The sequence below is a fragment of the Acomys russatus genome, chromosome 31, assembly GCF_903995435.1.
Source record: "Acomys russatus chromosome 31, mAcoRus1.1, whole genome shotgun sequence".
In the NCBI taxonomy this organism is placed as follows: domain Eukaryota; kingdom Metazoa; phylum Chordata; class Mammalia; order Rodentia; family Muridae; genus Acomys; species Acomys russatus.
In genome coordinates this window covers 7752384-7774480 of record NC_067167.1, presented here as the reverse complement: position 1 = coordinate 7774480, position 22097 = coordinate 7752384, and the positions used below count along the sequence as shown (strand labels likewise).

The 22097-nt window shown below is 40.9% G+C and overlaps 2 protein-coding genes across 2 annotated transcripts; one reads left to right on the top strand and one right to left on the bottom strand.

The window, feature by feature from the left end:
• Positions 1-793: 793 nt before the first annotated feature.
• Positions 794-5538, bottom strand: LOC127183648 (four and a half LIM domains protein 1-like). The gene is made up of 2 exons (XM_051139723.1): positions 5294-5538; positions 794-2353 (listed from the first exon to the last, which is right to left on the bottom strand). The coding sequence occupies exon 2, from the start codon at positions 1801-1803 to the stop codon at positions 961-963; it is 843 nt and encodes a 280-aa protein (XP_050995680.1). The 5' UTR covers positions 1804-2353; positions 5294-5538; the 3' UTR covers positions 794-960.
• A 331-nt stretch (positions 5539-5869) lies between these two features.
• On the top strand, positions 5870-20430 carry Tmem263 (transmembrane protein 263). The gene is made up of 3 exons (XM_051139725.1): positions 5870-6049; positions 13733-13799; positions 19092-20430. The coding sequence occupies exons 2-3, from the start codon at positions 13739-13741 to the stop codon at positions 19376-19378; spliced, it is 348 nt and encodes a 115-aa protein (XP_050995682.1). The 5' UTR covers positions 5870-6049; positions 13733-13738; the 3' UTR covers positions 19379-20430.
• The last annotated feature ends 1667 nt before the right edge of the window (positions 20431-22097 follow it).

Below are 22097 nucleotides of genomic sequence, written 5' to 3'. Positions count from 1 at the left end.
TACAGGAGGTCCAGATGAGACTTGACAGGCTGAGGTCAGTTGTTAGGGGAGGAGGGTTCCCCTTTCTGAGGACCAGCGGAGGGACGGAGGGGGTACAAAGGAGGGAGGGTGTGACCGGAAGGCAACGAGGGAGGGGGCTACAATCTGGATGTAAAGTGAAAAAAAAAACCCTAAAGCAAAATATCATTAATTTAAAAAAGGACAGGAGGGTTAATTTTGTAAGCTTCTAGTAGTTGTAATTTTTAAGATGCTTGAAAACAGGCTTGGCTTTTCAGATCTACTTAGAATGTTCAAATCACCTGCATTCCATGTTTTAAAATGGGGACACCTATGCTCCTTGTACACATCATGTGGCTATGTGGTTAGCACTTTTGTAAAAAGTACTTAAAAAAGGAGAAAATAAGCCACATAGAACAATTAAACGTTAGTTTGTGGAAGAGGTCAGCTGAGAATTACAGCTAAGTTCAAAATGTTTATTTTCTGGAAATTCCCAGAAAGGCCAAAGTTTTGATGAGGAAGCTGAAGCATACATTCTGGATAATTCTTTTTGTGTTCACAGAAGAGGGTGAGCAGTGAGTTTGAGCAGTTGTGTGACGACACAGTGAGTCCCAGCTGATGCTCGAACATCTCAGTGGATGTTTTCTTATTGCACACATTTTTCATATCATGTGGCTACATAGTTAGTCCTTTTATAATCTATAGGAAACATTCAGAAGAGTCTAAGTTTTTGGTTTCCTATTGCAGCAACAGGGAAATTATTTTTGCTGCAAGGTTGTGGAATCCTAACATAATCACTGTGCACTCTTAGCTGAGCAATGCTGTAAAATGTAAGAGAAGACAGAGGGACAACTTCGTAGAGGCGAAAGCCCACTCTTCCCCTATGGCTGGAGCAGGGCAGAGAGAGTAAGAACACAAAGCATGGGTCAGATGCCATTTTATAGGACAGGAGCTCTTGCCAAGTTATTGCTTTTTGGCACATTCAGGACAATACACCTGCCCATCATGAAACACAAAGCGCTTGCTCGCCAGGTTTACAGAACAGGTTTTGCAGTTGAAGCAGAAGTCATGCCAGCAATGTTCTTCATGGCCCACCACATTGGAGCCTTTCCCAAACCCAGTGATGGGGTTGTTGCATCCAGCACACTTCTTGGCCACAAAATTCTTGTAACAATCCACACAATAATACCTGTCTTCCACAGCAGTGAAACGTTTCCCACCCAGCTCCTTAGAGCAGGAAGCACATACAAAGCACTCGCTATGCCAGAGCTGATCCTGGTAACTGACTCCTCCGGCTATAATGGGCTTTTTGCATTTCGCACAATACTTGGTAAATACATTCTTATGGCAGGACACACAGTAGAATTTCTCGTCTTTAGGGAAGAAACTTTCGGTTCCGATGACTTGCTGGCAGTTGCTGCAGGTGAAGCAGTTTATGTGCCAGATGGTACCCTGGTACTCCACATTCTGGTCTCCTGGCACAATATCCTGGAGGCACGCCCTGCACTTTGGGGAGGCCAGGTGAGTGGCACACTCGTTGCACAGGATCTTGTTTTCCCAAGACACAAAGGCCTCAGTGGCCAAGGGTTTACTGCACTTGGCACAATGGAAACAGTTGTTGTGCCAGTAGCGGTTCTTATACTGCACCTCCTTGGAATCTGCACCTATCGGGTTGTGGCATTCCTCACAGGTGTTGGCACAGTTCTTGTCAAAGCACGGGAGGCAGCAGTACTGCCCGTCCTTCTGCACATACTTCTTCCCCTGCAAGGCAGTCTGGCAATAGTGGCAGGTGAACTTCTCAGACATGGTGCCTTACCGCTGCGGAGACCTCACACTGGATGCGCAGAGACCAGGATGTGGTTGGGATAGGCTGGCTACAGTTAAGACTAGCTCTCAAGTTGATGCCCGGAGATGCTTGCCCATGCACAGTGTAGGTGGTCTGCTGGGTGATGGATATGAAGCTGTGGTTTTACAGTAGCTTATCAGGCTGTACAAACAGGAAGAGGTCTTGGGCTATCCTCTAGGACCACTCTTCCCAGCTCCACTACTCATGTCTATCTTCTACCTAACAGCATGTTTTCCACTCCGTAGAAATAGATGGTACAGATAACACAAAGAATTACCAATGCACTTTAGCCAAAGATCACCAAGAATTCCTGCAAGCTGAACAGGTTGAGATTATCGCTCATCAAAGAGATGGAGAATCACACTGCACCTCAGCCGTAGGATGTAAAGCAGGGGCCTTAAGGTTTAGGACTGTGTTGGGTGTTTTGATGGAGGGTTTAAGGGAGTAGAACCTTCTTGCTTTTTGTGATGAAGCAGGATGACTGTATGATGTTATCTTCATAAATTTTACCTATAAAGAGGAAAAGCTACAATGAGTAAAGCTATGAAGAAGCGACAGCCACTTTACTAGTTGGCACATTCTACTGTGTATTCAAAATCATAGAGTTTGTTCAGGCTCAAATTTTAGAAAGTAGTCTTGTTTTTGCTTTGACCATTACTGATTATAAAGTGGCCTTGCTTCATGCTGTCTGGCTTAACTGGAAAATACCAAGGCCTAGTTCTATCAGGCCAGCTCCTACCAACACTACAACCCCCTTGATACCATTGGGACATTGGCTAGATTTCAGGGACTGCTTTTATCTCTCAGAAGATAGTGATTAAATTTCAGTGTAGTGGCTTATACCGTAAGCCCATAATTTATAGCGATCAAAAGTTTTGAGGCCAGCTGGCTTACATAGAGAGAGCTTATCTCAAACAAAAATATGATAGGTAAGAACTTGGACCGTAGTCACAAAATTGGATTTTATAATTTTATCTTCAACAGTTGTGAGGGTGGACTAAATAATCTAACTTATCTGCTTTAGTTTTTTTGTATGAATATAGAAAATATAATAGTTATGTTATTATTGAAAGAAGTGAGATGACACAGACTAACAGCATCTGTCAAATAAAATTTAAGTTAAAAAGGGTAGTGAGTCAAAGAAAGGAAAAAAAAAAAAAAACCAGTTTAAGTGTCTGTGCCAGGAAACCAAGTATGAATGTGAGAATAGAAAATTATTATTTACATTGGATGGTAACCTATTCAAAGCTACTGATTATTCAGTTCAATTCAAAATATTAAAAGACTGTATTATATAGGAAGCATAAAAAAAGTGTTTCCCTTATTCTAATTTGTCATATAAAGTCCAATAGGAACACTGTGAAGATAATGACAACTAAAAAAAGGGGGGGGGGATTTATTCATACAAAGAACTGGAACAGGCTTGGGCAGAAGGTTGGATCACTTTTTCAACCTCAGTGCTATCAGCATATAATTTATGTCTTATTTTCACAGTTCTGTCTTCTGACTTGCTACTTTCTAGTCTTAACGTTTTGAACTAACTACCTCTGTTAAGCTATCTAGCTAAGAACTATCTAGATAGCTAACTATTATCTAGAAATATTACAGAAATATTATAGAGATATTACAGAGTAAGAATCAAGAGCTACAAGGCAGGTCAGTCTATAAGATAAATAGGGCCTTGTTTCATTCGGACTCCTTCTGGTTGCATCAAGATTTTTGAAATCAAAATAGAAACAATTCAACCAAGATCTCCATAGTTATTCTCATATAAACAAGAGTGGGTGAGAACTGAATGAAATGGCATTCATTTTCAAAGATATGTATATATATATATATGTATAGATCTTTAAAAGGCTATATATCCTTTATACATACATGTGTGTGTGTCTGTGTGTGTGTGTACTTTTCTGCATGTATATCTGCACACCAGAAGACAACATCAGACAGTTGTCATTTGCTATATGGGTGCTTGTAATTGAACTCAGGACCTTTGGAAGAGCAGCAAGTGCTCTTAACCTCTATTTTTCCAATCCTGGTATTCATTTTTATAGGTAAGAAAACTGAGGCAGTAAGAAGTGATGGAAGTCAGATTAAAAAAAAAATACAGGCCCACCTATATTTGTAGTTTCAGAAGCAACCAAAAGCTCCCCAGTATCTTCATTGGTTTATGAACTAGAATAAACCACTGCTCTGAATTAAGGCCTTAATAACTGGCAAAACGATGCCAATTTTGAGAAGAAAGTTGTAAGGTGTAATTTCGCACATTGTTAACTTTGCCTAGTGTTCAATCTTCAAACTTACCTATTAAAATCCCATTAAGAACTCAGTATTCTTTGAAAATAAAAGATAGGTGCTTGGTAAACACCACAGTTCAGACTCTCCTAATCATCCAACTCATGTGAAAGTGATAAGATTTGTATTCTTTTTACATTCTGTAGAACAAGATTATCATAATTTCAGCATAGTGATCTAAATCGATTTAAATCATTGATTTGGTAACGACTAAGCTGAAGCCATAGTCTAGTTTATTCTATCTAAGAACTGGAGCAAAGTTAGCTCCCTCTCAGGATTCTTTTGGGGGTCTTTGTTAGCATCCCCCTTTCTGAGCCTTGTCAATACTCACAACAGTTACACACCAGGCTGATTAATTACCCTTAAAAATTGAGGTCTCTCAACCTGTGTATGCTTCCCCTTGCTCATTAAGCTTTGAAAAATCTCACATTTTGGTAGGATTTCACAGTTTATAAAGCCTCTTTACACCCACTTTTTATCCTCTCAAAAAGTTTAGGGTGGATTTATTGTCATCTTTTTTTTTTTTTTTTTTTTTTTTTTTTTTTTTTTTTTTTTTTTTTTTGGTTTTTTGAGACAGGGTTTCTCTGCGGAGCCTTGGCTGTCCTGGACTCCCTTTGTAGACCAGGCTGGCCTGTCATCTTTATCTTAAAAGGTGTTGAGATTCAAAAAAAAAGCTAATAGCGTTTATCTAGTTCAGCAGACTTCTCTCCTTTGCTCTGTCCCCTGAAAGCTCTCTGCACTGCTCTTCCCACCAAAGGCTGAGGTAGCGCTGACCGCGCAGAACTCCACAGACGACAGCATTGATGGCAGCTCAAGACTTTCCGGGATCGCACCAGGAACTTTTTCCCAAGGTCGGACAGAGAGTGAAGGGTAAGAGACCCGAAGAAGCCCTAGTTAGGCAGTGACACTAGGGCAAGTTTTCTCACTTCCAGTTCATTTCTCATAATGGACTTATTTTTGTCACCAAAATTCAAGGCCCCACCCCCCCCCCCGCAAGACCTGGGCACTCGTTGTGTGACGAGGGCAAACCTGATGGATTTTTACTCCCAAGGAATCCAGCTGTAGGATGGGCAAGAGGGAAAGGAAACAACCAACCCGCCCCCTCCCCCCCAAAGAAAAAAAGAGCTCACACCAATTAGCTAGGCCTCGCCTCACCCTATCACTTGGTGACACAGGCGCGCAGGGTGCCCTGGGGAGACTGGCTGACAGAAGGCCCTGCCCGTCACTCCTTTAGGGCGCGGCAGCTAAAGAAGGACGCAGCCCCCGGGCGAAGGAGAGGGAGACACTGGCGACCATGCCGCCCTCCTCAGGGGAGAAGTTCTAAATTCCCATAACCGTTACTTCTCTCGAGCCCAGCACGGCGGCTGGAAGCTCGGGCGGAGGCCGACCGGCCCGCGCGTCCCAGGGTTGCGCCCCTCGCCCGCTCTGATTGGACGCCGGGGCGGAGGAGGCGGGGGGACCCTCCCCCCTCAGCCTCCCAACCCCCCTCCCCCCTGCAGGAGGCGCGCGCAGGCGGGCACGGGTGGCTGCTGGGAGGGCTGCGCGCGCCGAGCGACCGGTGGGCGCGGGAGGGTGGGGTGGGGTCGGGTGGGGTGGGGGCCCGGGGGCGCGAGCGCGCGTGCGCGTCGGAACCCGAGGCGCGGGAGGAGGCGGGAGCTCCGGAGGCTGCGGAGGGGGCGGGTCGCGTCAGGCGCCACGTCCGCAGCCAGAGGCCGCCGCCGCCGCCGCCGCCGCAGCTGCCGCCGCCGCCGCCTCGGACCGAGAGAGTCTTCCTGACTCCGGAGCCTGAGGAGAGAAGCATCTGGATCGCCTAGCCGCCCCGGGGCCGCGTCACGGCCTCTGCTGTCCCTCTCCGTGCCACCGTTCCAACCTCCGCCCGGACGCCGCAGCCCGTGGCCCCACCACCCCGCGGTGAGCGAGTCGGTCCCGTGTCGGAGATGTGTGTTGTGGGAGGGTTGCGGGGGGCGGGGGATGCTGGCCTGGATGGTCGCCCTCCGGGTCCTTTCCGTTAGCCCTTCTCCACCTCACCTGCGCGACCTGGGGCCTGGCCCGCTGCTCCAGCCTGGCCTTTTTGGGGGGCACTGAACGTGAAGGGGAAGGGGGAGGGGCAGGGCGTCGTTGGTTGGGAGGGGGGAGGCGGATGGAGGTTGTGCTTTTGGGGGTCACCCAAGTGGGTCCGTGAGTTCGCAGACGCGGTGTTTGGAGTTGGGGGGACTCGCTCCTGGAAGCCTGCGTCTGACCTCTTTGCCTTGAGTGTCGGGCTGGCGTAGTGGAGACGATGGGGGGCATCCCAGGAGGAGCCCCGCTTCCTTGCCCCACTTAACTTCAGACCTGTTGATAAACGGTCCTGGTGGGTTCAAGTACACGGGGCTTGGCTTCCAGCGGAGATTCCCGCTGCTCTTCCTTTAATTGGGAACTCCACTCCCACGCCTGTTCCAAACCCGCAGGTGTGGGAGCGAAGGGGGGCGCTGGCCGTGTCAAGGGACGACTGTGGGGAATCCTGGAGCCGCCGTCAGTGCAGTCACTACCGACCCCAGGCTTTATCCAAAACCGAACCTGCCCTGTACATTCATGGCAGCTTCTAGACTAGTCCGGGAGCTTCCACTCCGGATCAAATGGGATGGTCTCTCTTAAACCGGTCATCCTACGTTGGAATTCCGCAGGAACTAGGGTGTGCTGGGTGGACAACGAAGGAGGAGCTGCCCAAGCCAGTACTTAGCCATTAGGGTCATTTTCTGCCTCTCCTGCCACGTCACTCCTCTCCTAAGGGGGGGAAAAAAGACTTGCTTGTGTCTAAAGGCTAAAGGTGGATTCAATGAGAGGAGCAAAGGCTGCTGGAAAGCGTTAGAAACACCTAGACTAGGAATAAAAATCTTATTTGATTGTGTCTTTTGTATCTTATGAACCCTGCTGATCCAGAAGGAAACACAGTAGTTATTTGTATCTGCTTTTGGTTAGTGTTTAAAACTTGTAGTTGTTTACCCTTCAAGGGCTATCAAACCTACAGGTAAGTGTCTATTTCCACTCCTGCTTTAGCGACGTTTAATAAACTCATATACATCTGCTTTCATTTTTCACTTTCATCGTTGTGGTCTTTGTTATAGCACTTATACCAGAAACTAAGTTCAATAAAAGCATCATTAGAAAAGTTTAGGTGATGTTTACATTAGCCAAACATTTAAGTCAAGTGTTTGTGGAAAATCTTAACTTTCCTGCTTCAGTCCTTGAGTCTTTGACCTTTTCCTACTTCCTGATGATACTGCACCAGATTACATACAGTTAAGAGCAGGGGCTTTGTATGTATGCTCATACATTGTCTCAGCGGGATCTAGCACAGAGTCCGGATGCTGCCAGTATCTAGTGAACCAATGAAGTGTTTATTAGTGAGGATGACTGAGGTACTGCTTCTCTGGCTTGGAAGACTTTTTAAAATACTATTTCATATTTCTTTCAAGGAAAACACTTAAAATTCTATTTTGACACTCTGCATTATTTGTATTTTGTGTGTGCTTTTAAAACTTTCTTGGATACAAACTCACTGCCTGTAGTCTATTTGTTGTTGATGTAGTTGGCAGGAGCCGCCTTTTACACAGTGTTCAGCATTGTTAACTCAGAAACATAAACCAGCAAGGTGCTGTCTTTGTACATTGCTTTTAGTATATGTGCAGTTTTGAAACTCCTCGGAGTTGGTGAAGACGTGAGCATACGCCAGCTTCTATATAGCACATGCAGGAGAGTTCCCTTCCTCCTTGCTAGTCAGGCTTTCATTCCTGCTGGCCTAGACCTCACTGTGCAGAGAGGCTTGCCTAACTTGAGGCAGTCTCGCTGTAGCTTCACAACAGTTGGGATTATGGGGGTGAGCCACCATGCCTAGCTCAGGCTTTTTCTTATATAGGAAGACAACTTGTGTAATGTATTTTAAAATGACTTTGAAGGTAAAGCATTGCTCACTGCATTTTGTAGTTGAGCTTTATATTGTTAACTTACTTGACTTTGGAGGGTTATACCTAGAGGCTTAAAGCAAAACACCTTTTAGATCTTGTTTTCTTTGTGAACCAAAAGTTGTTTGTGTATAACATGTTGCAGAAACCCACAAACAGCATTTCTTCATAAATGATTTTATTTTTCTTAACTCACACATAGCACAGAAGGAAAGGTTCCCAACAGGTGTTTGGTTACTTGTTTCTATTATTGGACTAAATTACTCTCTCGGGAATAGTGGTATTGATACTTGCTCAATATATTTGCCAGCTGCTGTCGTATTCTGCACTGGATAAGAATTTTCCCATTAAAGTGGCTGCTGCTGAGTTCACTGTCTTGTTGTACAGTCCGCAGTAAAGAAATCTTAGAGTTGGCATGATAATGGTTTATCTTTTTCAGGACCAAAGGATTGAACTGATTATGTTTATAAAATAAATTAAGCCCTTTGCTTTGATCTAAGGTTGTTGTCATCATTGCCTTCTTTAGAAAAGCTTAAAAAAAAAATACTAGAAACTTGGATGCATTATGAGTGCCTAAAAAGCAAATAACATATTAATATATTTTGTTTCCAGGAATGATCAAAGTGGCAATTGCTTAGAAAGCGTATTCTCACTTAAGGAAGTTCTAGGTTAGAATAGTGCCTGTGTGTGTCTTAAATGCATAACAGGGTGCAGGTAATTAGTAGGGTTCAAGTGTTAACGGACTCAAGAATTTAGAACAAATGGCTTGTACAGAAATTAATAATTTGGGGAGCTAGAGAGATGGCTTAGTGGTTAAGAGAACTGAGTGCTCTTCTAGAGAACTGCGGCTCAACTCCCAGCACCCACATAGCTCACAAGCACTGACTTCTGTTCCAGCGGTTGGGATGCCCTCTTTTGGTCTTCATGGGCACTGTATGCACATGGTGCACACACACACACACACACACACATTTGTGCACATCGGTCAAAACAATTTTTTTTTTTTCTTTTCAAAAGGGTAACTTTTATACATTGATTTCTTTTTGAGATACAGTCTTGTTTTCTAGCTCTGGCTGGTCTGGAGCTCACTGTGTAGCAGGCTGACCACAAACTCATGGCAGCCCTGCTTCAGCCTCCAGGATGTTGGGATTACAGGATTGTAGGACACCTGGCTTTCAATTTGCAATTTTAGGTAAAATTTAGTATTTAATCTTTTTGTGTGCATTGTAAAAATAATCAGATCATATGGTACTAATCTTTTATACTAATCTTTGTGTTAAATAGCACTCCCCTCTAGTATTTGATCCTGATAAGTTGTTTAAATGCCTGCATTAGATTTTTAGTAATCTTTCGGAATCTTATAAATTTCTATCTCGCTCTCTATGAAGCTATACTAGCTATTCAACGAATACTGATTATTCACTTGAAGGTTTGCTTTACTAAATTATCTTATTCAGTTGACTTAAATATAATCTAATAAAGGCTATAAGCCTGTTCCATCAATCATTAGTATGATCACATCACCCACCCTCCATAGATTAAGTTATCACTTAGTATTGTCTAAACTTCCACTTGTCTCAGACTGTCCCAACTTCCTAAGTATAATTGCCTAATGAATATCTTCTGTGGATTTCCTGAAGATATCTTATACAACTTTCTGTAGATGTTCTGAATGCATCTAAGATACAACTTGTTTATCCTTTTTTTTTTTTAAACTTATTTATTATGTATACAGTATTCTGCCCGAATGTATTCCTGCATGCCAGAAGAGGGCACTAGATCTCATTATGGATGGTCATGAGCCACCTAGTGATTTCTGGGAATTGAACTCAGGACCTTTGGAAGAGCAGCCAGGGCTTTTAACCTCTGAGCCATCTCCAGCCCCAACCTCAAAAAGCCCATCATCTTTTGATGGAATGGTTTCTTTTCTAGTGTATCTTGTCTTGGTTATAATTTCTGCATACTTAGTTGCTCATTCTAGAAATCTAATACTCCTATAAGCTTGTTTTAATGCCCATGTTGGCTTTATACAAAAATTCAAGTATCTGACTATATGAGACATTAAGGATCTGAAGATTAAGTAGTGAACAAAAAACCCCAAACCCTTGTTCACACAGACCTTACATTCTAACAGGGACGCAAGTAAAATGGACATTAAGTGACAGTACGAGCTGGGAAGAAATCAGAGTAGAGTAAAAACGGTAGGCGGTGCGGAAGAGAGTGCTTGCCTAGAGATCTTATAAGGAGATGTTTGTACAAGGACCCCACTAATCTCTCGCAATCCTGACAGCATATAATTTTTTTTTAAAAAATAGCATTTCTGTTTGGGTTGATAGGGGATCTGCAGTTTTGATAGCATTTCCTTGCTGGCTAAGGATATTAAATGCTTTTTAAAGCATGCATTGGTTATTTGCAGTTCTTTTGCAATTGTTTAGTTCACTTGGTCACTTACTGATTATAGTATGTGTTCTTTTGGTGTTTAATTTTATTTACATATTCTGGATATTAACGAGAATATATAGATTTTCTGTAGGCTGTCTCTTCACTCTGTTGGTGTTTCCTTAAGTGTGCTAAAGATTATAGCTAACAGATTTTTTTTTTTTAAGGGAGCAAGGGTTTAGTTTGGGTCAAGGATTTATAGGCATATAGTCCTCCATAGCAAGGAAAACATGGCAGAGTTAATGGTATTAGAAACTTGTAGCAGAGATTCCTCTCCTGGTTATGGATAAGAAATCTTAGCTACCTTCTTAAAGCACAGACCTGACAGTGTTACTCTGCACATGGTTCCTCATTGCCCATCTACAGAAGGATGAAGTCAGTTCATGTTGTTTAGACTAACGTCATGTCTTTAGACTATTATAAAGCAGCTATGATCTATAAGTGGTGGTATTCTATTTTGGATATAAGATACATATAGGAACACTTTGAAAAAATATGTATTAAAAAAAAGTTCCCTAGCTAGGTATGGTGGTGCATGCCCTTAATACAGCACTTGTGAGATCAAGGCAGGATTTGAGTTCCAGGTCAGCTTTGGCTACATAGGAGACATTCTCTAAAACGAGAAAATGAAATGAGATGTATATATGCATGTAATTTTGTATTTTGTGTAGATCATAGCTTCTATTGATCATGTTGACCATCAGCCAATTGACCATGTGTTTCTATGTATCTAAGTATATGTATGTAGATTTGTTGTTATATAGTGGGATATAATGAATAATTTATTAAGAAGTGTCTCAAATTTAGCAGTCTATTGGGGGAAGAAAGCAGCTATACAATAGTCATTTCTCCCCCTCCCCCCCAGAAGGTACACACATATCTTTCCAGGATTTTCTGCATATTTTGCTTTAGAATTTGTTAAATAATCTCATTTTAGGGTTAGGAATATATTATTTCTACTTTAAATCTCTAAAGTTATTTTTCCTTTGCCACATACTTTATGCCAGTTGGGATTCTAACAGGCATTTCTAGTACTAGAGTCTTGAACACGATGCTGTATAATTTGTTATATTCTTACCATGAATATAGATATAAATAGAAATAAAATAGCTTTCTAGTTTGAGACTTTGCTAATTAAGTCAGGTTAGTCAAGAATTTCATTTTGGAGCAATGTACAATCTGATACTTTTGTTCTTTTCTGTATATGATTATATAGTTGTATTGTTACCTTTTTTAATCATATGAAATGATGTGCTAAATTCATAAATCAAACCAGATTAGGTGCTGCTACTAAGTGTCTTGAATCAAGACTTTCACCAGAGCAACTAAAAGATATTTACCAATCACACTGTCTGTGTTGATGAATTTTAGGGCCCACTGGTCTTTTTAGAGGCTGTAAGACATCACAAGATGTAATGCATGAAATTAAAATTACCTTTGTGAAAGCCTCTCTTTTTTACAGTCTGATGTGCCACCCATAGCCAAGTCATGCGCTTTCATGCTCTTTCCACAGTAGTAACCAGGATGATTTCTCCTCTTTCTCTTTCAGGCAGGACGTAGCTGGGTAGCTCAGGGTTGCCTTGAGCTCCAGGCCTTCCAGCTTTAACTTCCCGATGCTAGGTCATGGGCCTGAGCCACCACACGTTTTAATACCATAAAAGTGTAAATCAGAATACCTCATTACTCCCTTCAGTGTGTCTCATTGCCTTCCGTCTCCCTCTGCTAAAAGCCAGCGTCCACCATTGCCCGCACATTCTCTGATTTCATCTCCTAGTGCCCTGTCAAGTAGTCTCTTCATTCTTACTAGCTGTTCTAGCTGCTCCAGGTAAGCTCTCACCTCAGGGCATTCTTTTCTTGCTGTTTGTTGTGCTTGAGGTCTCTTCATCTAAATATCTGATGCCTTACCTCTTTCAGGATGCACCTGAAACAAAGCCTTCGCAGAGTCTCTTCTCATCCATTCCTCACTTCTGTAGCATTTCGCACTATTTGACATACACTATAGTGTTAGTCTATTGTCCTCCCCAACTAATGTGACTGTTGCCCTCGGGCAGGCCTTCACTGCCCTTTGTACCTAGAGCATCGTTTAGCTCACGTTGATGCTTAATCACCACTTGTTATTTAGTGTATTAAAGTTCACTGTACATTTTCACAGTGCCTTTTAGAATTCATTTTGTGTATGTGTGTACATGTTTGTGTGGGTGTGATGGCCAGCAGGTGTGTAAGCATAGGTATGTGTATGCGTGTTAGAGGTCAGTATTTGGTGAGTTCTTCAGTCAGTTCTCCATCTTATTTTTTTTTTTTTTTGAGACATGGTTTCCCACTGAACCTGGAGCTCACTAATTCAGTTAGACTGGCTGGCCAGCAAGCCTCAGAGATCTCAGCCTCCTCAGCAGTTCTGGGTTTATAAGCATAAACCTAGATTTTAACTTTTTTTCTCTAAAGTAGGTATTGGGATTCAGAATTCAGGTCTTCAGTGCTTGTGTGGTAAGCACTTGACCCACCAGCCATCTGCTTACCCTCCTCACAATATCCTTTTAATATCTGTTGTTTATGCATAGATATAATAACCGAGTCCTCAGAGACAGAGGACTAATACTTGGTTGACTGCGAGGCCTTAGAGACACAGGACAAACACTTGACTGCTGGAAGCATAGTTCTTGTTTTCTTTCAGGCATGATCGTATAGCACAGTCAGTTTTAGGCGTATCCTGTCTTACCTTTCAGATCATAAAGGGATTGGGAAAAGGAATTCTTACATTTATTTCATGCCTTTATTTAGAATTAATCATACTTTATGGTTTTCTACAGGCTTTTCAATTCTGTCCTATAACCAAGAAATAAAGAAGACACTCCAGTCTTGCTGACTCAGGCGTGTTGTCGGTACGGCAGGGATCTTACTTTTCCACGCTTTTTATTCCTGTCCAACTCTCTTTCACTTGTAGTTTCCAGGTTAAATTGAAGTTCCACAGGAAAAACAATGAAGGGAAACTTAAATCATCACTGCCATTTTCTGTTAGTGTTGCCAATAAAATTTATGTTGTCCATTCGTGTAATTTCAAGTCTTTTGTAAACTCTACAGTTTGAAATAGGGGATAGGATGTTACTGTCATGGTAGGTACTTAAGAATGTTCTCTATCTAAATAAAATTGCTTAAGTTGATTTAAAACAGCATGTGCGAAGTGGTAGTTTACTCTGAAACATGTTTTGTCTTACAGGTGATCATGAATCAGGCAGATAAAAATCAAGAAATTCCATCTTACCTTAGTGATGAGCCACCAGAAGGTAAGCATGTGCCGGACACTAAGATTGAAAGGAATATATTGGTAATTTAAAGCTATGATCGTTTAAAATGTTCAATGTAAAGAATCATAGCCTTTTATCTGGTCAATAATTGAGCTTTTAAAAAGAAAACACAGACCTTGGTGAATAGACACAATCTCTATTATTTAAGGTTTTCTTGTTACACTTTTATTTCAAGACCATTTGACAAGCAAGAACATTGTTTTTATTTGCAAAAGTGTGGGAGGCACATGATAGACTGTTTAGTTTAGATGTCCTGCACACAAACACACCTAATTCAAGATTCGAGATTTAAAGAATTCCTGTCATTTCTTATGTTATAATTGATACTGCGCTTTATGTTCATACATGGTTTTGGGTTCTGCTTAATTTTTCTTTCTAAATTACATCTATTTTATTAGCTTGAAAATTGTGACATGGATTACTCTTAAACTTTCTTCTGAAAGCCTTGGAAACACTATTTGTGTCCTCTCTCCTGTCCTAACTCTGTACATAAAATGACTGTAGTTATTTTTACTTGTGTTTTTGATAAAGCATAATATAAATGATAATATCCTTGGGGAACTGCATGTTGATTCCTGAGCTAAAGGGCCTAACTCTAGTTACTGCATTTCTTCCCAGTTCTGTTGTCCCTGCCTAAAATTTTCTTACGTGGTAAGGTACAAATCAAATTTCTGAGAAGCTATAAAAAAAAAAAAAAAAAAAGAAACAAACCAAAAATATAAAAATAGCAATAAGATCTTACAGATAAGTCTAAAAGAAGATGTTTGTCATGGTGGCTGCTGACCCATGTGCTCCCCTCCCAGCAGTGTGAGATAGAAGCCAGAGGACAGCAGCTTCACCACTTGGGTATACAGTGAGACTCTCCCACTCCTCCCCTACGAATGAGGAGGAACTATCTAATTGGTTTAATTTAGTTTAGTGGAAAAAACCTGAAAATTATTAGCTCAGTTTCTTGCTTTTTAAAAAATAGAACAATTTGTATAAGTTTATTATATACTCTGGGTAATTTACAAATATAAATATTTTAAATTTGTTTCCTATTTCTATGTCTTGCTTTTTAAAAACTTGTTAACTAGGTATAGTCGTGTATGCTTTTATTTCCAGGACTCAGGAGCCAGAGGCAGGCAGCTATCTGTGAGTTCAAGGCCAGACTGTTCTACATAGTGAGTTTCAGGATAGCCAGGGCTACATAGTGAGAACTAGTCTCAAGAAAAGAAAAAAACAAAACAATAACCCCACCTCTTTTGTTTTCTCTGGAGATAGGATCTCTCTCTGACAAGTATGCATCACCATTCCCTGGTCCTTATCTTCAGGGAAAGATTTTGTAGCATAATAAAGTTAAGCATATGTATTTTTTTGAGACAGGGTCTTCTATAGCCTAGGCTTCCCTCAGACTGAAGTCCTATGCCTTCTCACTGCTCAGATCTAGGCTTCCCTCAGACTGAAGTCCTATGCCTTCTCACTGCTCAAACCTAGGCTTCCCTCAGACTGAAGTCCTATGCCTTCTCACTGCTCAGATCTAGGCTTCCCTCAGACTGAAGTCCTATGCCTTCTCACTGCTCAGATCTAGGCTTCCCTCAGACTGAAGTCCTATGCCTTCTCACTGCTCAAACCTAGGCTTCCCTCAGACTGAAGTCCTATGCCTTCTCACTGCTCAAACCTAGGCTTCCCTCAGACTGAAGTCCTATGCCTTCTCACTGCTCAAACCTAGGCTTCCCTCAGACTGAAGTCCTATGCCTCTCAATGCTCACCTAGGCTTCCCTCAGACTGAAGTCCTATGCCTTCTCACTGCTCAAACCTAGGCTTCTCAGACTGAAGTCCTATGCCTTCTCACTGCTCAAACCTAGGCTTCCCTCAGACTGAAGTCCTATGCCTTCTCACTGCTCAAACCTAGGCTTCCCTCAGACTGAAGTCATATGCCCTTCTCACTGCTCAAACCTAGGCTTCCCTCAGACTGAGTCCTATGCCTTCTCACTGCTCAAACCTAGGCTTCCCTCAGACTGAAGTCCTATGCCTTCTCACTGCTCAACAGGTCCTCAGACTAAGTCCTATGCCTTCTCCTGTCAACTGATCCTCGACGAAGTCCTATGCCTTCTCACTGCTCAGATCTAGGCTTCCCTCAGACTGAAGTCCTATGCCTTCTCACTGCTCAGATCTAGGCTTCCCTCAGACTGAAGTCCTATGCCTTCTCACTGCTCAGATTTTATAACTAATATATTCAAATGCTTACTTGTATCTTAAGTACTTTATTTTTATCCATTTAAAAATTAAAAATTTATTATTCTTAGTAGTTTTAATATTTGTATTTTAAAACAAATTTAGCAGTGGCTATATCTTATATTTGTGTAATACTTTGTTGGTTTTAAGTATTTGTTTTCCATATTTAATATACAACTATCATGGGATTTTAAAGCAAAATTTGTTCTAGCTGATTTCCCTTCCCTCATCTCTCAGCTCTTCTTTCCTGTGCCCTGTCTCTTCTCCTGGTTACACGTACTCCTTTGCCTTCATGTCCCCTTTCCTTAGCATCTCTTCTTGCCCTCCTTTGACCTCCTTTTTAGCTTTTAGGTTTTATCTGCATTTCCTTCCACTTAGATACACACATGCGTTATAAGCTAGGATCCAATAGGAAAGAGAGGACATGCAGTTACCGCTGAGTTTGGGTCACCTCGCTTTCCAAATCCACTCACATTTCCTGCACATTTTGTAACTTCACTTTTCAATTTTACAGCTGAATATAATTCCATCTTATGTATGTACCACATAATACATCTCTCATACATTTTCAATATCATCTTTTGATGGGCTGGTTCTTTGCTGTAGATAGAGCAGCAGTGAACATGATATGCAAGTATCTCTGTGTTATGCTATGCTGTCTGTGAGTATGTGCTCAGGAAGGGCATAGCTGGGCCATATAACAATTGTTTTTTTAATTTTTTGAGAAGCCTCCATACATAATCCTTGTACTGGTTTACATTCCTTCAAGCAGTGCACAAGGGTTTTTCTCTCCTCAAATCCTCACCAACATTTGCAATTAGTTTTTAATTTTTGTTTGTTTCTTTAGAGACAGAGCTTCTCTATGGCTGACTGGTCTAGAACTTCTATGTTGATGTGGGAAATCAGATAGAACCAATTTTTCTTGCAAATGACATAATGATCTTTTGTATGTTAATGTGGAAAATAAGTATTTAGGGAAAAAAAAAGTATTACACAGGTATATATCTGCCTTCTGCCTGCCTTCATGTGGCACCACAGCTTACTAGTTTTCATGGTAGCAATTCTTACTTAGGTGGATGGTATCTCACAGTAGTTTTAATTTACATTTTTCTGGAGAGCTAAGGATAGCAAACACTTTGGCTGGGAGAGCTTTTTTGTTTGTTATGATATTTGGACTTTAAGAAAATAAAATCTGTCCTGTGGCACAGACCTGTGATCTTAGCTCTCAGGAGGCAGAGGCAGGCAGATCTGAGTTCAAGGCCAGCCTGGTTTACAAAGCGAGCCTAGGACAGCCAAGGCTACACAGAGAAACCCTGTCTTAAAAAACAAACAAAGGAAGGAAGGAAGAGAGAAAGAAAAAAATGAAATCTGTATATTAATTCTCTGATGTACAGCTGGCAAAGATGTTCTCCTGTTCTGAAGGCTGTTTGCTCTTCTGATAGTTTCTTGTGCTGTGCAGTAACCTTTTAATATCGTGTAGCTCCAACTGTTAGTTCTGGGGGCTCTTCCTGCCTGATGCACTATTTGGAATAATCATTTAAGATTTCCTCAGTTAGCATGTGTAAAGCTGCCAAGCAATGAAAAAAATTCTTAAGGTGAATTTATGTCTTGTGTCTTAGAAAAGCTCAAGTTTAGAACTTTGAAATAAGAGATTTGTTACCTATTTGATACTGTTTATATATTTTTATAAATCTTTTTATTGTTTGAAGTGATAGAAGACAGGTACATCCTTGCAGCTGCATCTGTAGTCAGTTTCTTGTGTTCTGGAACTTTCAGTTATAGATTTGTGGGAAAGTGAAGTGAAAAGACAATGCAATTTTAGTATTATTTTGAAAGAGGGTTTACCATGAATCCCCTCCCCTCAAAGTCCTTAGAGATCTCCTGAGTACCTTGAGAACCACATTGTATAAAGATGATTATTTTGGTGATTATTGGTTGCATCTTCATTAAGAAATTGAAGGCTACATATGTTTATATTTTTATTTTCTCACACTTTTTAGGGTAAAATTTTAGGCTGGGCGTGGTGGCGCACACCTTTAATCTCAGCACTTGGACAGAGAAATCCTGTCTCGAAAAACAAACAAACAAACAAAAATTTTAGTAGAAGAACTGTAAATCAGGGAGACATTTAAAGCACATCTTTTAAAATGTGATTCTATTGTATAAAGTGTTTTAGTTTCTACAGTATTCTTTTTATAAAAGCTATTTCTTTTTATGGGTAAGATTTAGCACTGAGCCACACATGTTGTGTGACACTGTTCCTGGGATGTAGTCTACATGGTTATTTGTCTAATTACTCCAGATAGAGAACCACTGATAGATCAAAGTCCAACTTGGTGAACCAATGAGTTTAACTGGAGTTACTTATAGGAGTAGAAGTGATTCAAATACTGCTGCATCACCGAAGTCCACCAGTGTGGGTGACAGCTCACGGAAACTGGAAACGTGGAGCATGCTCTACAGCCTGCAGGCAGCTCAGCAGGTTGGAGAGTGACCCTTTCAGGTAGCTCGCTGGTCTCTGCTTCTTGCAGGCACCTCAGCTTGTCTGAATGTCTTTTAGCAGTACTCACAGATTATATATGCTTGGGGAAGTGAATGTAGTCAGTTCCAGGAAGTTCTTGAAACTGTTTTTATTTGTTTACTTTCTGAACTTAAGGAGCTTCTATGTAGAATGGAATTATCACCTTCCTTTCAATAAAATAGTCTGTGTCTTATCTTAGCCAGCTTCCCTCCAAAATGGAAGATTTTAATCTCTGAAAAATGCTACACAACACTGTGCATACTGGTGCACACCTATAATCTCAGTGTTAGTGAGGCAGAGATAAGAAAATTGAGGAAAGCGCGGGCAACATTAACAAGACCTTGCTTCAAAAGATGTAGCTCTGGACCAATGTATAATATAAAACTTCTGCAGTTGTACTCAGACAAAGGCCCCTGACTGTGTACTCAGTAGAGTGGGGTTTCTCAGATTAAGCTGGATGTGAGGAAGGTTACTTAATGATTTTTAGTGTTCTTAGGTCTGTATTTGACTGTTATACCATTTTCTCTCATTAGGGTCAATGAAAGATCACCCACAGCAGCAGCCGGGCATGTTGTCTCGTGTGACTGGAGGAATCTTCAGTGTTACAAAGGGAGCTGTTGGCGCCACCATTGGTGGTGTGGCTTGGATTGGTGGAAAGAGTCTGGAAGTGACCAAAACAGCTGTTACAACTGTGCCTTCCATGGGAATAGGGCTGGTGAAAGGAGGCGTGTCTGCTGTGGCCGGAGGTGTGACAGCTGTTGGGTCTGCTGTTGTAAACAAAGTGCCCTTATCAGGAAAGAAGAAAGACAAGTCCGATTAAGAGACAGGTACACTTGCTCTCCACAGCATATGATGCCAGTGGCATTGAACTGCTCAATTACAGACTACAACCAGGTCAACCGCTAAGCTGTGTTGAAAGTATTGGTGACTGGCTGCATCTAAAACAAGAAGAGACCAATACTATCACAGTGTATGAAGGCTTCTCATCCTTAAGTTCAGCTTTTTATCTTGTAAACTGTTACACTTGCTCAGTTGTAACTCAAGATATAGTATGTTGAAATATTTGCTCTAAGTCTTTCAGTTTGACTAAAAATGTGAAAGTTCCACTTAGTAGATGATTTTACAGTTCCATGTTGTGTACAGTGTGCCAGGTAACTCATAGGACCCTTACAAAGGGACTCTTGAACCACATAAACTGTACCTTTGATGTGCCTAATAGTTTCAGATGTCTTAGTTTTTTATACCTATAGTGGTTTAGGCCAAGAGGCATTCTTATTTAAGCTCACAGAAAAGTAGGAGGAATTGAGAAGTTTAGAAGATAAATGGTTTTATGATACTGTTAATTGTTTTTTGTTAGATAAGTATTCTATTTGTTTAATCATTGATGCCTTACAAAAGAAAACATCTTTTCTAATACCTTAAATATGTGCAGTTCTTACAATTATCAGTGGATTCTTTTAAAGGTTGTAAAGCTAGTTTTCACTCTTAAAAATCTCAGGAGTATTGAGGTGAAGGCATTGCCTGGTGTCAGTGGGTGAGACAGTGCTTGGTCCCTGTTGTGAGCGGACATGGAACGTGGGTTTAGCACTGGGGCTCATGGTCCCATCATCAATACACCCCACAGTGCCTAGGGAACATTTCTTAGCTGATCAAAAGCTGTGTGGGAAGTTTCATATTGAGAAAGAACAAATAATTAATTTTTAAGTTCTTATAATTATCTGAAGCTTATTCTGTCTTTAGGATGTCCTAAATAAATTATCAGTAGTAATTCCTTTAAACATACAATAAAAGCAACTATTAAATATATGAGGATTGACTCTTCAAATGAATGAGATGGGCTCCATACATTGGCTTTGAATAAAAAAACCAAAAACATAAGTGCTTTCAATTACTTATATAGGTTTTTGTTTTGTTTTTTGAGATGGGGTCTTCTGTAGCCTAGGCTGGTCTTGAACTGGGTATGTAGCTGAGGATCACCTTGAGCTTCTAATCCTCCTGATTTCACCTCCCAAGTTCTGGGGCTACAGGCAGTGGGCACCATGCCTGCTTTATGTGACGTTAGGGCTGGAACCCAGGGCTGCATGCATGGTAGGTGCATCATACCCACTGAGTGCATCCACAGAGAAATGTACTCATGCTTTTAAATTATGTTCTATTATAACCCTTTAAAGCAGCTGTGGACATACCATTCTCAACCAGCCTCGGGGCGGGATTGGCGGTTTTTGATGTGGGTGGTAAGTGTGTTGTGTCTTGATGTGTCGTCATAGCTCATTCATTCTCATAGAATGTAACTCAAAAGTCCATTTCTTTTTGTTTTAAGTTTCATGGAAACTTAATAACTGACATACATTTGGCATTTATTTTATAATATAACCCCCCCCCCAAATCTTAATTCTCTTTATACCTAAAACTAGAAATCTGTCTCCATTCTGCCCCTTGGAGAGAGAAAGGGTGTGCAGCCTTGACATATGTCAAAATGTAGTGTCCTCGAGAACACAGGGAGATCACCCTAACATCTAGTTTTAAACGTTTGTAACTCTTATGAGTATTCTATTAGTAATGTGAACCAACAAATGGATAAAAATATATAACAGCAGGACTTTCCAGCAAATTTATAAATACTCTTGAACTTTTATACTCATACAAAACTTAAAAAATCACTGAGTTAAATTCAGAAGGAATTAAATGGTCATTTATTTCATGCAATATCATTTAAGAGACATTTGTTGATACATCGGGGAAATGTCTTAACAAATGGTATTTTTTACATTTTAAAATTAATGGACCCATTTTCAGTGATGTAAATAATGGTATTGGAGAACTTGTTTCCTGCTATTTAGAAGAGATTAATGACTCATTGCTGGTTTCTATTTCTAACTTAAAGGCTCTGCTGTGCTTTGTACCTGAGTTAGTCTAAGTGTAGGCTTAGTTTATATGCTTGCATATTTATTTTCAACTTTGCTTATCTTTAAAATCACTTGAGGAAAAAATGGCTATAATTAATTTCTGCTATGAAAAGCCACCAGGTAAATACTTTAAATTGTCTTAAATGCTGAAGTACAGTGTTATTCAGAGGGGCTTTTACAACGATAGCAGAGAACTGTACAGGTGTATAGTTAGCTGTAGTTCTCACTGAAATGAACTTGCCATTTGATGTTGTGTACAGCTATATATTTCAGTCTCTTCCAGTTTATTTACATAGACTAGTAATTTGACCTGTTAAACAGGACTAGTTCACTTCAAAAAACTATTGTTGTATACACCTGGAGGCCTCTGTTAGTTTGGCTCCTTTTTTGAGTGGGTTTGGCACAGCGAAGATATATCTGTGTGGCCACTGGAATGACTGATCTAATAATGTTGACATGGATACTGTATTTAGTGAAATGTCAGATAAAAATACCTGATTGAATAATGCGGGGCTTTTTGTATTAAAGGGATGGGAAAGAACACATGAATCTGATAATAAAGGACTATGATCTGCAAAGATGGAATGTTTCCTAAAGATCTACAGAAATAAATGGAATTTTTAAACAGGATCG

Bases quoted from the DNA above. Each gene is read 5' to 3' on its own strand.
- Tmem263 (XM_051139725.1), top strand. From the start codon at position 13,739: ATGAATCAGGCAGATAAAAATCAAGAAATTCCATCTTACCTTAGTGAT. The intron at 13,800-19,091 runs GTAAGCATGTGC...TTCTCTCATTAG, and splicing joins TAGTGATGAGCCACCAGAAG to GGTCAATGAAAGATCACCCA.
- LOC127183648 (XM_051139723.1), bottom strand. From the start codon at position 1,803: ATGTCTGAGAAGTTCACCTGCCACTATTGCCAGACTGCCTTGCAGGGG.